Source organism: Rhinopithecus roxellana, chromosome 8 (assembly GCF_007565055.1).
Source record: "Rhinopithecus roxellana isolate Shanxi Qingling chromosome 8, ASM756505v1, whole genome shotgun sequence".
NCBI lineage: Eukaryota > Metazoa > Chordata > Mammalia > Primates > Cercopithecidae > Rhinopithecus > Rhinopithecus roxellana.
Window position 1 is genome coordinate 9,727,167 of NC_044556.1, and position 15,649 is coordinate 9,742,815.

Consider the following 15,649-nt stretch of genomic DNA (forward strand, 5'->3'; position numbering starts at 1 on the left):
GTTTCAGCTCACTGCAACCTCTGCCTCCCGAGTTCAAGCGATTCTCCTGCCTCAGCCTCCAGAATAGCTGGGATTACAGGCGTGCACCACCACACCCAGCTAATTTTTGTATTTTTAGTAGAGACCAGGTTTTCTCATGTTGGCCAGGCTGGTCTCGAACTCCTGACCTCAGGTGATCTGCCCACCTCAGCCTCCCAAAGTGCTGGGATTACAGGTGTGAGCCACCATGCCTGGCCTAATTATTATTACTTATTTTTTGCGGACATAGGATACCATCACGTTACCCAGGCTCATCTTGAACTTGTGGGGTCAAGCAATTCATCAACCTTCAGCCTCCCAAAGTGCCAGGATTATAGGTGTGAGCCATCACACTTGGTCCTTGGTGTTCCTTGGCTTATGATAGATCCATCACTCCATTGCCTGCCTCTCCTCATACTGTATGCTGCCTTCTGTGTGTCTGTGTCTCTCTGCCCAAATTTCCATCCTTTTTTTGAGATAGAGTTTTGCTCTGTTGCCCAGGCTGGAGTGCAATGATGTGATCTCGGCTCACTGCAACCTCTGCCTCCCAGGTTCAAGTGATCCTCCTGCCTCAACCTCCGGAATAGCTGGGATTACAGGTGCACACCACCACACCTGGCTAATTTTTGTATCTTTAGTAGAGACGGGGTTTCACTATGTTGGCCAGGCTGGTCTCGAACTCCTGACCTCAAGTGATCCACCCGCCTCGGCCTCCCAAAGTGCAAATTCCATGTCTTTTTTTTTTTTTTTTTTTTTTTGAGATGGAGTCTTGCTCTGTCGCCCAGGCTGGAGTGCAGTGGCGCGATCTCGGCTCACTGCAAGCTCTGCCTCCTGGGTTCACACCATTCTCCTTCCTCAACCTCCTCAGTAGCTGGGACTACAGGTGCCCACCACCACACCTGGCTAATTTTTTTTTTTTTTTTTTTTTTTTTTTTTTTTTTTTTTGAGACGGAGTCTCGCTCTGCCGCCCAGACTGGAGTGCTGTGGCCGGATCTCAGCTCACTGCAAGCTCCGCCTCCCGGGTTCACGCCATTCTCCTGCCTCAGCCTCCGGAGTAGCTGGGACTACAGGCGCCCACCACCTTGCCCGGCTAATTTTTTTGTATTTTTTTAGTAGAGACGGGGTTTCACCGTGTTAGCCAGGATGGTCTCAATCTCCTGATCTCGTGATCCGCCCGTCTCGGCCTCCCAAAGTGCTGGGATTACAGGCTTGAGCCACCGCGCCCAGCCTTTTTTTTTGTATTTTTAGTAGAGACAGATTTTCACCATGTTAGCCAGGATGGTCTTGAACTCCTGATCTCGTGATCCGCCCGCCTCAGCCTCTCGAAGTGCTGGGATTACAGGCATGAGCCACCGTGCCCGGCCGATTCCATGTCTTGAAGGACAGCAGTCATCAGATTAGGGCACCCCTCCAATGCAGTGTGACCTCATTTTAACTTGATTATATCTGCAAAGACCCTATTTCCAAATAAGGTCACATTCGCAGGTTACAGGGGTTAGGGCTTGAACACATCTTTTTAGGGGACACAGTTCAACCCGCAACGAGTAATTCAAATTCATTGTAGAAAAAATAGAAAATTCAGGCTCATGCCTGTAAACCCAGCACTTTGGGAGGTCGGGGCAGGAGGATCGCTTGAGACCAGGAGTTTGAGACCAGCCTGGGCAACACAGTGAGACCCCATTTCTGCAAAAAATTTTTCAATTAGCTGGGCATGATGGCATACACCTGTAGTTCCAGCGGCTCAGGAGGCTGAGATGGGAGGATGACTTGAGCTCAGGAGTTCAAGGTCACTTGAGCCCAGGAGTTTGAGACCAGCCTGGGCAACATGGCAAAACCTTGTTTCTACTAAAAATATAAAAATTAGCTGTGTGTGGTGGAGCACGCCTGTAATCCCAGCTACTAGGTAAGCTGAGGCAGGAAAATAGTTTGAACCCAGGAAGCAGAGGTTGCAGAGAGCCAAGATCTGTCTCAAATTAAAAAAAAAAAAAAAGAATTCACACTCTTTTCCTGCCAGTAGAGGTGTTAAAAAAAAATGTTTTTAATAGAATTCACACTTTTGTGTAGCCCCTCTCATGTTGTACCAGGGTGGGCTTCTCTGACTAAGAGAATACAATAGAAGTGATCCTGTATCACTTCCCAGATTCTGTTATAAAAGACACTGTAGGCCGGGCGCGGTGGCTCAAGCCTGTAATCCCAGCACTTTGGGAGGCCGAGACAGGCAGATCACGAGGTCAGGAGATCGAGACCATCCTGGCTAATATGGTGAAACCCCATCTCTACTAAAAAAAATACAAAAAACTAGCCGGGCGAAGTGGCGGGCGCCTGTAGTCCCAGCTACTCCGGAGGCTGAGGCAGGAGAATGGCGTAAACCCGGGAGGCAGAGCTTGCAGTGAGCTGAGATCCAGCCACTGCACTCCAGCCTGGGTGACAGAGCGAGACTCCGTCTCAAAAAAAAAAAAAAAAAAGACACTGTAGGCCAGGCATGGTGCCTCATGCCTATAACCTCAACACTTTGGGAGGCCGAGGTGGGCAGATCACTTGAGGTCAGGAGTTGCAGACCAGCCTAGCCAACATGGTGAAACCTCGTCTCTACTAAAAATAGAAAAATTAGCCGGGCGTGGTGTCATATGCCTGTAATCCCAGCTACTCGGGAGGCTGAGGCAGGAGAATCACTTGAACCTGAGAGGCGGAGGTTTCTGTAAGCCAAGATTGTACCATTGCACTCCAGCCTGGGCAACAGAGCGAGATTCCATCTCAAAAAAATGAAAAAAAAGTCTGGGTGCAGTGGCTCACACCTATAATCCTAGCATTTTGGGAGGCCATGGCGGGTGAACCACCTGAGGTCAGGAGTTCAAGACCAGCCTGGCCAACATTGCAAAACCCTGTCTCTACTAAAAATACAAAAATTAGCCAGGCGTGGTGGCAGGCACCTATAATCCCAGCTACTCAGGAGGCTGAGGCAGGAGAATTGCTTGAATCCGGGTGGCAGAGGTTGCAGTCAGCCGAGATTGTGCCACTGCACTCTAGCCTGGGCGAAAGAGGGAAACTACGTCTCAAAGAAAGAAAAAAAAAAAAAAAAAGACACTGTAGCTACCATCTTAGTTATTGGTTATATGCTCTCTCTTGCTCTCTCTCTCCCTTTCTCGTAACATTTGCTCTGAAGGAAGCCGGCAGTCAGCAACCTTATGGAGAGGACCATGTGGTGAGGAACTCAGCCAATAGCCATGTAACTGAGCTTGGAAGAGGATCTTGCTGTCCTGGCCAACATCTCACTGCAATTCTACCAGTTGCATGGCCTGGATAGTCCAAGCTTTGGGGATCCCTCCACCAGAATAACTGGATCCCAGTACCTGAATCCTGAATCTTAGACTCTTATACTTCAAACACTGAACCACAGGAGCAGCTGGCTCAGCAGCTCCTAAGTTCCTAATGCTCAGAACATGGGTGAGATGATAAATGTTTGTTGTGTTAAGCTGTCAAGCTTTGGCGGGGGGTAATTCGTCACATGGCAATAGCTGGCTAATATATATGCACCTGCATGTATATGATTTTGTCACTTTTTTTTTGGTTTTGGTTTTGGTTTTTAAAACAGGATCTCACTCTGTCCCCTCCCCAGGCTGGAGTGCAGGGGTGCAATCATGGCTCACTGCAGCTTCAAACTTCCAGCCTCAGGCGATCCTCCCACCTCAGCCTCCAGAGTAGCTGGGACCACAAGTGCACACCACCATGCCTGACTACTTTTTTTTTTTTTAGAGACTGGGTCTTACTCTGTCACCCAGGCTGGAGTGCAGTGGCACAATCATAGCTCACTGCAGCCTCTAATTCCTGTGCTCAAGGGAGCCTCCCCTTTTAGCCTTCCAAGTAGATGGGACTACAGGTGTACAGGACCACACCTGGCTAATTTTTAAAATTTTCTGGGCGGGGTGCGGTGGCTCAAGCGTGTAATCCCAGCACTTTGGGAGGCCAAGACGGGTGGATCACGAGGTCAGGAGATCGAGACCATCCTGGCTAACACGGTTAAACCCCGTCTCTACTAAAAAATACAAAAAACTAGCTGGGCGAGGTGACGGGCGCCTGTAGTCCCAGCTACTCGGGAGGCTGAGGCAGGAGAATGGCGTGAACCTGGGAGGCGGAGCTTGCAGTGAGCTGAGATCTGGCCACTGCACTCCAGCCTGGGCGACAGAGCGAGACTCTGTCTCAATTAAAAAAAAAAAAAAAAAAAATTCTGTAGAAAAATTTCTTGCTTTGCTGCCCAGGCTGGTCTTGAATTCCTGGACTCAAGTGATCCTCCTGCCTCAGCCTCCTGAGTAGCTGGGATTACAGGCATGTACCACCACACTCAGCTAATTTTTGTTATTTTTAGTAGACACGGGGTTTTATCATGTTGGCCAGGCTGGTCTCAAACTCCTGACCTCAGGTGATCCACCTGCCTTGGCCTCCCAAAGTGCTGGAATTACAAGTGTGAGCCACCACACCCAGCCAAAAATAACTTTTAAAAATTAGCCGGCGTCATTTTGGGAGGCCGAGGTGGGCGGATCACGAGGTCAGGAGATCGAGACCATCCTGGCTAACATGGTGAAACCCCCATCTCTACTAAAAATACAAAAAATTAGCGGGGCATGGTGATGGGCGCCTGTAGTCCCAGCTACTCTGGAGGCTGAGGCAGAAGAATGTTGTGAACCTGGGAAGCAGCACTTGCAGTGAGCCAAGATCGCGCCACTGCACTCCAGCCTGGGTGACAGAGCGAGACTCCATCTCAAAAAAAAAAAAAAAAAAAAAAAAAAATTAGCCGGGTGTAGTGTCCGCACCTGTGTTCCTAGCCACTCAGGTGGCTGAGGTGGGAGAACCACCTGAGCAGAGAGGTCAAGGGGATTGATCTTAATTGTGCCACTGTACTCCAGCCTGGGTGACAGAGTGAGACCATCTTCCCATCAGCTGTTTAGCAACCTTCATTCTTTTTTTTTTTTTGGAGACAGGGTCTCGCTCTGTCACCCAGGCTGGGGTTCAGTGGCAAGATCTCAGCTCACTGCAGCCTCCATTTCCCAGGCTCAAGCAATCCTTCTACCTCAGCCTCCTGAGTAGCTGGGACTACAGCCATGGACCACCATGCCCAGCTAATTTTTGTATTTTTTATAGAGACAGGGGTCTGGCCATGTTGCCCAGGCTGGTCTCGAACTCCTGGGCTCATGTGATCCACCTGCATCGACCTCCCAAAGTGCTGGTATTATAGGCATGAGCCACTGCGCCCGGCCTAGCAAAGTTTTTGTTGTTGTTGTTGTTGTTGTTGTTATTTGTTTGTTTGAGATGGAGTCTTGCTCTGTTGCCCAGGCTGGAGTGCAATGGCCCGATCTCGGCTCATTGCAACCTCCGTCTCCTGGGTTCAAGCAATTCTCCTGTCTCAGCCTCCAGAGTAGCTGAGATTACAGGGGCCCGCCATCAAGCCTGGCTAATTTTTATATTTTTAGGAGAGACTGGGTTTCATCATGTTGGTCAGGCTGGTCTCGAACTCCTAACCTCAGATGATCCACCCGCCTTGGCTTCCCAATGTGCTGGTATTACAGGCGGGAGCCAGCACATCTGGCCTAGCAACCTCAATTGTATCTGCAAACTTAATTCCCCTTTGCCATGTAACAAATGTAAGTCAGCCCAGGCTGCTATAATGAAACACTACAGAGTGGGGTCTTAAACTGCAGACGTTTATTTCTGGAGGCTGGGAAATCCAAGGTTAAGGTGACTGGCTAGCTCAGTTCCTGCTGAGGGATTTCTTCCTGCCATGCCTTCTTGCTGTGTACTCCCATGGTACAATGAGAGAGAAACAGCTCAGGTTTGTCTCTTTCTTATGGAACTAATTCCATCTTGCAGGGGCCATCCTCCTGAGTTCATCTAACCCTAATGAGCTCCCAAAGGCCCTGTCTCCAAATTCCAGCCCACTGGGAGACAGGGCTTCAACATAAGAATTTTGATAGGGCCCAGTGTGGTGTCTCATGCCTATAATCCCAACACTTTGGATGAGGCAGGAGGATCACTTGAGGCCAGGAGTTCAAGACCAGCCTGGGCAACATAGCGAGACCCCCCTACAGAAACGAAAACCAAAAGTAGCCAGGCTGGTGGCGTGTGCTTGTGTAGTCCCAGCCACTCAGGAGGCTGAGGTGGGAGGATCACTTGAGCCCAGGAGGTTGAAGCTGCAGTGAGCCATGATTGCACCCCTGCACTCTCAGCCCAGCCTAGACAACAGACAAAGACCGCTTCTCTGAAAAACAAAATTAACAGAAAATTCATTTTGAGCTGGGCGTGGTGGCTCACGCCTATAACCCCAACACTTCGGGAGGCTGAGGCAGGTGGATCACTTGAGGTCAGGAATTCAAGACTAGCCTGGCCAACATGGCGAAACCCCATCTCTACTAAAATTACAAAAATTATCCAGGCGTGGTGGCGGATGCTGGTAATTCCAGCTACTTGGGAGGCTGAGACAGAGAATCACTTGGACCCAGGGGGCAGAGGTTGCAGTGAGCCAAGATCGCGCCACTGCACTCCAGCCTGGGCAACACAGTGAGACTCCGTCTCAAATAAATAAATAAATAAATAAATAAATAAAAATAATAATTTTGATGGGACACAATTCAATTTATAATGATAACATATTTATTGGTTTGGAGGATCAGGAGGTAGACATTTGGGGGAAAGGGGCCATCAAGCTGCCCACCACACCCAGCGAGGTCACAGGGGCGTTTGTGACTTCATCCTCCTCTTGGTCCCCCACACAACCCTCCCACTAGACACTCCCGCATGGTAGCTGGAGCGGCAAACGACTGCTTAGGGATTTGAAGCCAGGTGTCCTAACTTCCTCCATGGGCGCTCAGCCTGGAGAACCTCAGAACCCTTGCTCCAGGATCCAGACGCTGTTTAGGAGGGTCAAGACCTTACTCATCAAAGCCCCGCCTCCCCCACCACCTCCACCCCCACCCCCATCCTGGAACCCTGGCTGTACACACGTGTATGAATACGTGTTTGGACACATGCATGACAACAACCTTGACCATCTCCTGTCACAGCAGGTGAGTTCAGGAAATACCGGTGTCCGAGCGCCTCTGGTCGGGACTGCAGGGAGAGGCCAGGCTATCCCCACTCTCTACGGGCCCACTCCCCCGCTAGCAGACCTAGAATTCCACCTTGAAGCAGGGCAGGGCAGGGAGGCAGGGCGCGATGACTCACGCATGTAATCCCAGCACTTTGGGAAGTTGAGGTGGATGGGTCACTTGAGGTCAGGAGTTCAAGACCAGCCTGGCCAACATGCCGAAACCCCATCTCTACTAAAATTACAAAACTTAGCTGGGCATGGTGGTGGGTGCCTGTAGTCTCAGCTACTCGGGAGGCTGAGGCAGGAGAATCGCTTGAACCCAGGAGGTAGAGGTTGCAGTGAGCCCAGATCTCATCACTACACTTGAGCCAGGGCAACACAGCAAGATTCTGTCTCAAAAAATAAGAATAAATTAAGAGTCTAGATATTTTCCTAATTACATTTGTATTCCTCCTTGGATCCTCCATGAGTAACTTAGAGAGTCTATATTATATCAGCTGGGTGCAGTGGCTTACGCCAGTAATCCCAGCACTTTGGGAGGCTGAGGCGGGTGGATCACCTGAGGTCAGGAGTTCAAGACCAACCTGGCCAACATGGTGAAACCCCATCTCTACTAAAAATAAAAATACAAAAATCTGCTGGGCATGTTGGCACACCCCCGTAATCCCAGCTACTCGGGAGGCTGAAGCAGGAGAATCACTTGAACCCAGGAGGCGGAGGTTGCAATGAGCCGAAATCATACCATGGTACTCCAGCCTGGGCGACAAGAGCAAAACTCCATCTCAAAAAAAAAAAAAAAAAAAAAAGAGGCCGAGCCCAGTGGCTCAAGCCTGTAATCCCAGCACTTTGGGAGGCCGAGACGGGCGGATCACGAGGTCTGGAGATTGAGACCATCCTGGCTAACATGGTGAAACCCCGTCTCTACTAAAAATACAAAAAACTAGCCGGGCGAGGTGGCGGGCGCCTGTAGTCCCAGCTACTCGGGAGGCTGAGGCAGGAGAATGGCGTAAACCCGGGAGGCAGAGCTTGCAGTGAGCTGAGATCCGGCCATTGCACTCCAGCCTGGGCGACAGAGCCAGACTCCGCCTCAAAAAAAAAAAAAAAAAAAAAAAAAAGAGTCTATATGGTATCAATTCCTTCGGTAGAGATATGATTTATCACCCAGTATAAGGACAAGCTTTGGACATAGTCCCTACTTGGGAAGCTGAGACACAAGAATCGCTTGAACCAGGGAGACGGTGGTTGCAGTGACCCGAGATTGCACCACTGTACTCCAGCCTGGGTGATAGAGTGAGACTCTGCCTTAAAAAAAAAAAAAAAAAAAAAAAACGGGTGGGAAGGCGGGTGCAGTGGCTCACGCCTGGAATCCCAGCACTTTAGGAGGCAGAGGTGGGCGAATCACTTGAGGTCAAGAGTTAGAGACCAGCCTTGCCAACACAGTGAAACCTGTCTCTAATAAAAAATATATATATACAAAAATCAGTCAGGTGTGGTGGTGCACACTTATAATGCCAGCTACTCAGGAGGCTGAGGCAGGAATTGCTTGAACCTGGGAGGTGGAGGTTGCAAGGAGCTGAGATTGGGTCACTGCACTCCAACCTGGGCAGCAGAGCAAGACTCCGTCTCAAAAAAAAAAAAAAAATGCAGACTGGGGGAAACCCGGTGGGTCCTTCACCAGGAGGGTGCCCTAGATGTGTGTCTGGGGAAGGTGCCCCTACCTGGCTGAGGATGAGGAAGGGCTGGGTCTGCCCTGCAGGTGCTGGACACAGGAGAGCAGCTGATGGTCCCTGTGGAAGTCCTGGAAGTGGATAACGAGGGGGCCTTGTGGAAGTTTCTGCTCTCGGGAGCTATGGCTGGGGCGGTGTCTCGCACAGGCACGGCACCTCTGGACAGAGCCAGAGTGTACATGCAGGTGTGTGTGGGTTGGAGGGAGGACGGGACGCAGTGCTGGCGCCATTGGGGAGAACGTGGGGTGAGGACAGATAGAGTTGACGTAGATGGAGTTCAGGATGGGAGTGCTGGTTGGAGTTGGGCTCTCCTGGACTGGTTGAGATTGAGGCTGTGGGTGGTGATGGAGCTGGTGTGGACCCAGCTTGGAGTCGAGTTAGAGGAGTTCAGAGAACTTAACCAGGGACAGGGACCAACGCTGGGCCAAGGTAGGGGTTGGAGGTCAGGGAATTGGGGGCGGGGTCTTTGGATGAGTTTAAAGACAGGGTAGGGGCCAGGCGTGGTGGCTCATGCCTCTAATGCCAGCACTTTGGGAGGCCCAGGGGAGGCAGATCACCTGAGGTCAGGAGTTTGAGACCAGCCTGGCCAACATGGCGAAACCCTGTCTCTACTAAATACAAAAAAATTAGCCGGGCGTGGTGGCGTGTGCCTGTAGTCCCAGCTACATAGGAGGCTAAGGCAGGAGAATTGCTTGAACCCAGGAGATGGAGATTGCGGTGAGCCGTGATCACACCACTGCACTCCAGCCTGGGCAACAGAGTGACACTCTGTCTCAAAAAAGATAAAGGCAATGTAGGACTGGAGCTATCTCAAGCAGGATACCTCACACCTATAGTCTCAGCTGCTCGGGAGGCTGAGGCAGGAGGATCGCTTGAGCCCAGGAGTTGGAGGCTGCAGTGAGCCATGATCATGCCAAAAACTCTAGCTAGGGTGACAGAGCGAGATCCCTGAATAAAAAAATAAATGGGTGCAGTGGCTCACATATATAATCCTAACACTTTGGGAGGCCAAGGAGGGAGGATTGCTTGAGCTTAGGAGTTTGAGACCAGCTGGGCAATATAGTGACACCACATCTCTACGAAATGATAATAAATTAATTAAATAAAAATTTTAAAAGGAGCTGGGCATGGTGACTCACACCTGTAATCTTAGCACTTTGGGAGGCCAAAGTGGGAAGATCACTTGAGCCCGAGAGTTTGAGACCAGCCTGGGCAACATAGTAAAACCCCATCTATACAAAACATTTTACAAAATTAGCCTGCCATGGTAGCATGCACCTGTAGTCCCAGCTACTTGGGAGGCTGAGGTGGGAGGATCACTTGAACCCAGGAGCCTGAGTGAGCTGTGATTGCACCACTGCATTCCAGCCTGGGCAACAGAACAAGACCCTGTCTCAAAAACATAAACAAACAAAAAAACAAGAAAGAAAAGAAAAACAAGGCCAGGCATGGTGGCTGACGCCTGTCATCCCAGCAATTTGGGAGGCTGAGGTGGGCGGATCACCTGAGGTCAGGAGTTCCAGACCAGCCTGGCCAACATGGCAAACCCCGTCTCTACTAAAAATACAAAAATTAGCTGGGTGTGGTGATGCAAGCCTGTAATCCCAGCTACTCGGGAGACTGAGGCAGGAGAATTGCCTGAACCAGGGAGGCGGAGGTTGCAATGAGCCGAGATCCCCCCACTGCACTCCAGCCTGGGCAATAGAGTGAGACCTCGTCAAAAAAAAAAAAAAGAAGGAAGGAAGGAAGGAAGGAAGGAAGGAAGGAAGGAAGGAAGAAAGGAGGGAGGGAAGGAAGGGAGAAAGGGAGAAAGAAAGGAAAGGATGGAAGGAAGAAAGAAAGAAAAGAACTGAGGAGAAGATGAAGAAGAGGGGTGAGGCAGGAATGTGGGTCGATGTTGGCTTTGGGTCAGTGTTGTGTGCGATTCTAGAACTGGCTGGGGAAGGAGCTGAAGAAGGAATGGGGATGGGATGGGGATGGGTTGGGGTTGGGTGGCTGCGGAGTTCCCGGTGGGGCTGCACTTGGGGTGGGGATGGGGACAGAGACAGAGGTAAGGAGGGGCTCCTCCAGGGTCCTCCCTCCACCCAGGTCTACTCCTCCAAGACGAACTTCACCAACCTGCTGGGGGGGCTACAGAGCATGGTCCAGGAGGGAGGCTTCCGCTCCCTGTGGCGGGGCAACGGCATCAACGTGCTCAAGATTGCTCCTGAGTATGCCATCAAGTTCTCCGTATTTGAGCAGGTGGGGAACGAGGGGTCTGCTTCCCCCAGCTCAAGCCCAAACCCCTCCCACACCCCCAAAACTCCAGGCCCTTGTTCAAGACACACGCTCACCCTGCAGACCCCAGGCCTATTCCCTGCGTGGGTTTTGTGTCGGAGGGTGGCTGACTTCTCTCTCATCCTCCTCTCTCCTCTCCCAGTGCAAGAATTACTTCTGTGGACTACAAGGGTCCCCGCCCTTCCAGGAGCGTCTCCTCGCTGGTTCCCTGGCTGTGGCCATCTCCCAGACCCTCATTAACCCCATGGAGGTAAGAGAACATCTGCCCCACAGGTGAGGAAACGCCGTGGAAATTAGTTACCCACGTTGCTGGGCTACTTCCTCTTCCTCCTTTCTCCCCTCCTCCTCCCCTCCCCATTTCTCCTCCTTTTTTCTCCCACTTCTCCCTCCTCCCCTTTCACCTCTTCCTCCTCCTCCTTTCTCCCCTTGTCCTCCCCTCCTCCTTTTCCCTCCTCCTCCCCTCCTGCTTTCTCCCTCCTCCCCTCCTCCTTTCTCCCACCTCCTCCCCTTCACTTTCTTCTCCTCCTCCTCCCCTCCTTTCTCCCCTCCTCCTCCCCTTTCTCCCCTCCTCCTCTCCTCCCCCTTTCTCCTCCTTTTTTCTCCCACTTCTCCCTCCTCCCCCTTCACCTCTTCCTCCTCCCCCCTCCTTTCTCCCTCCTCCTCCCCTTCACATTCTTCTCCTCCTCCTCCCCTTTTCTTCCTCCTCCTCCTCTCCTACTTTCTTCTCCTCCTCCCCTCCTTTTTCCCCTCCTCCTCCCCTCCCCCTTTCTCCTCCTTTTTTCTCCCACTTCTCCTTCCTCCTCCTTCACCTCTTCCTCCTCCTCCTTTCTCCCCTTGTCCTCCCCTCCTCCTTTCTCCCTCCTCCTCCCCACCTCCTCTCTCTCCTCCTCCCGTTCTCCTTTCTCCCTTCCTCCTTTCCCTTCCTCCTCCCCACCTCCTCCCCTCCTTCTCCCCTCCTCCTTTCTCCCTCCTTCTCCCCTCCTCCTTTCTCCCTCCTCCTCCCCACCTCCTCCCCTCCTCCTCCCCTCCTCCTTTCTCCCTCCTTCTCCCCTCCTCCTTTCTCCCTCCTCCTCCCCTTCTCCTTCCCCCTCCTCCTCCCTTCCTCCTTTCTCCCTCCTCCTCCCCTCCTCCTTCCTCTCTTCCTCCTTCCCACCTCCTTTCTCCTCTTTTCTCCCACTTCTCCCTCCTCCCCTTCCTCCTCCTCCCTTTCTCCTTTCTCCCTCTCCCACCTCCCTTTCACCTTTTCCTCCCCCTCCCCTTTCTCCCTCCCCCTCCCCTCATCGTTCTCCTTCCTTCTCCTCTCCTTTCTCCTCTATTCTCCCTCCTCTCCCTTCTCCCCCTTCACCTCTTCCTCCTCCTCCTCTCCTTCCTCCTCCTCCTCTTTTCTCCCTCCACCTCCCTTCCTCCTTTCTCCCTCCTCCTCCTTTCTCCCTCCTCCTTTCTCCCTCCTCCTTTTTCCCTCCTCCTTTCTCCCTCCTCCTTTCTCCCTCCTCCTTTCTCCCTCCTCCTTTCTCCCTCCTCCCCCTTTACCTCTTTCTCCTCCTCCTCTCCAATCTCCTCTTCCTTTCTATAAATTTATATATGTATATATCATTATATTATATATATCACATATACATATACAATATATACATATGTATTTATATATGTATATGTACGTGTGTGTATATATATATAAAACATTTTCAGGCCAGACACCATGGCTCAGGCCTGTAATCTCAACACTTTGGGAGACTGAGCAGGGAGGACTGCTTGCTTGAGCCCAGGAGTTTGAGACCAGCCTGGGCAATACACCAAGACCCCATCTCTACTGGAAAAAAAAAAAAAAAATCAGCCAGGTATGGTGGCGCGCACGCCTGTAGTCCCAGATACTCAGGAGGCTGAGGTGGGAGGATCACTTGAGCCCAGAAGGTCGAGGCTGCAGTGAGCTGTGATGGCACACAACTGCACTCCAGCCTGAGTGACAGATGGAGACCCTGTCTCAAAAATATATATATATGTTTTATATATAACATACATATATACATTACTTGTTATATTATATAGTTATATATTGTGCATATAACATGTATATATTATATAAATAATTTATATATGTATGTATATAATGTAATATAAAAATATATAATAATGTATACGCATGCTACATATATGCATAATATATAATATGTATATAATATGTATATATATCATATATATGTATACGTACATATTTTCATTCCTCATCTGAGGACCAGGAACCCTCCTTTTTTTTTTTTTTTTTTTGAGAGTCTCACTCTATCACTCAGGCTGGAGTTTCAGTGGAGCGATCTTGACTCACTGCTCACTGCAACCTCCAATTCCCGGGTTCAAGCGATTCTCCTGCCTCAGCCTCCCGAGGAGCTGGGATTACAGGTGCCTGCCACTACACCCAGCTAATTTTTGTATTTTTAGTAGAGACAGGGTTTCACCATGTTGCCCAGGATGGTCTTGAACTCCTGACCTCAAGTGATCCACCTATCTTGGCCTCCCAAAGTGCTGGGATTACAGGTGGGAGCCACTGCGCCTGGCCCAGATGCATTTATTAACGTTTACTGGTCCCAGGCACTAATTGCCTTCCTGAGCCTCATTTTCCTTGTTTGTAGGGTGGGGACAATGGCTACCCCTGAGAATCATTGACAGGATTCAATTGAATGAGCTGCCTTGTTCCCCGCCATCCCCAGGTGCTGAAGACACGGCTGACCTTGCGACGGACGGGCCAGTACAAAGGGCTGCTGGACTGCGCCAGGCAGATCTTGCAGCGGGAGGGCGCCCGCGCCCTTTACCGTGGCTACCTGCCTAATATGCTCGGCATCATCCCCTATGCCTGCACCGACCTGGCTGTCTATGAGGTACGGGGTCCTGCAGAGGGCGTGGCAGGGGTGGCCGGAGCCCAGGCTGCTAGTGAGCTTTCTCCTGGCTCCTCTTCTCTTGCAGATGCTCCAGTGCTTCTGGCTGAAGTCAGGCAGGGATATGGGGGACCCCAGTGGCCTGGTCAGTCTGTCATCTGTGACGCTATCCACGACCTGTGGCCAGATGGCCAGCTACCCACTGACTCTAGTGCGCACCAGGATGCAGGCCCAAGGTCAGCCTGCCCCCAGCAGCCACCACGCATGCCCATTCCCTGCAAGGCCCTGGCTGTCTTTTCTCATCCCCCAAAACTGAGTCTGGCACCCTCCATGTCTGATCCTAGCCCACTTTTGATGGCTTTTGAGACTCCATCTCAATATTATATATAAAGTAGCCAGGCATGGTGATACAGACCTGTGGTCCCAGCGACTTGGGAGGCTGAGCCTGGAGGATCCCTTGAGCTCTGGAGGTCGAGGCTGCAGTGAGCTATGATCGTGCCTCTGCACTCCAGCCTGAGTGACAGAGCCAGACCCTATCCCCACTGCCACCCCCGAAGAAAATTTCCTAAAATTAATCCTGAAAACTCCTACTCAAACACTCCCCCACTCTTCCTAAAACTGACCAATTTCCTCTAAGACTCTTCGAAATTCCTTTCCTACTGACCCCTGGGGCCCCTACCGGTGGCTTCAGCACCTGTCTGCAACATTCCAGACTCCTAGGAGGCCGGGTCATCTCTGGCCTAGTTCTGATCTTGTCTGTGTCCCTGCAGATACCGTGGAGGGCTCAAATCCCACCATGCGCGGAGTCCTCCAGCGGATCCTGGCCCAGCAGGGCTGGCTAGGGCTGTACCGAGGCATGACCCCCACGCTACTGAAGGTCTTACCAGCAGGTGGCATCAGCTATGTGGTGTACGAAGCCATGAAGAAAACCCTGGGCGTATAGGCTGTGAGCTGGACGACACAGCCTAGGCAGAAATGGGACAGGAGGACCTGATGACCCCGGCCCCAAAGAGCCCTCAAGGCCTCAAGGCTCAGGCCCTGGAGCAGTTGTTGGTGGCAAAAGCAGGCTGGGGCTGGGGTGGGGGTGGGGCGCTGGGTCAGAAGATTCCTGAGGCTGGGATTGGTAGGTGGGGGGTGGTGCTGCGTCAGAAGATTCCCGGGGTTCCCTCCCCGGGGTGCAGCCTGAGACAAGAAACGTGGACTCCAGGCTGGCTCCTTGTGGGTCGTCCTGGCTCCAGGGCGAAATGGTGAACATGTCACACAACAAGGAATAAAGAGATGTTTTTTGCTGAACGTGTCTGGATACCTGGACCTAGGAGTGGAACTGGGTGCATGAGATCCCTGGACCCAGTAGGGGAGCTGGGGACCTTGCGCCTCTGGGTCCTGAATGGGAATTTGTGTCCAGGAGAGGAGGTGAGGACCTAGGATAGGAGCTTGAGGCTCGATTCCCAGGGCATTATGCGAAGGGAGTGAGGGGTGTGAAGTGAGGGGCTGTGATCCCTCGATCCCGGTTGTTGGAACCGCTCTGGACTCGGGAGGGGGGCTGGTTCCTTGAGTCCCGCAAGAGAACTGGATGCTCTAGATGGGGGGTCGAGAGAGAAGAGGGCCCGGGGGATCCCAGGTTTCCTGCTTTCTGGCCTCCCCACCCCCAGAAGCGGTCGATCTCTAACGCTTCAAGCGGG

The 15,649-nt window shown here is 51.7% G+C and overlaps 1 protein-coding gene across 2 annotated transcripts; it reads left to right on the forward strand.

The window, feature by feature from the left end:
* Positions 1-6,796: 6,796 nt before the first annotated feature.
* On the forward strand, positions 6,797-15,260 carry SLC25A41 (solute carrier family 25 member 41). Of its 2 annotated transcripts, XM_030936654.1 has the most exons (8): positions 6,797-7,073; positions 8,853-9,008; positions 10,432-10,529; positions 10,912-11,064; positions 11,243-11,350; positions 13,803-13,970; positions 14,056-14,203; positions 14,738-15,260. In XM_030936654.1, exons 4-8 carry the CDS (start codon positions 10,963-10,965, stop codon positions 14,908-14,910), a joined length of 699 nt encoding a protein of 232 aa, XP_030792514.1. In that variant the 5' UTR covers positions 6,797-7,073; positions 8,853-9,008; positions 10,432-10,529; positions 10,912-10,962; the 3' UTR covers positions 14,911-15,260. The 2 variants fall into 2 exon arrangements, with proteins under 2 accessions (XP_030792514.1, XP_030792513.1); XM_030936653.1 differs by lacking the exon at positions 10,432-10,529 and having other exon boundaries at positions 6,803-7,073.
* Positions 15,261-15,649: the final 389 nt, after the last annotated feature.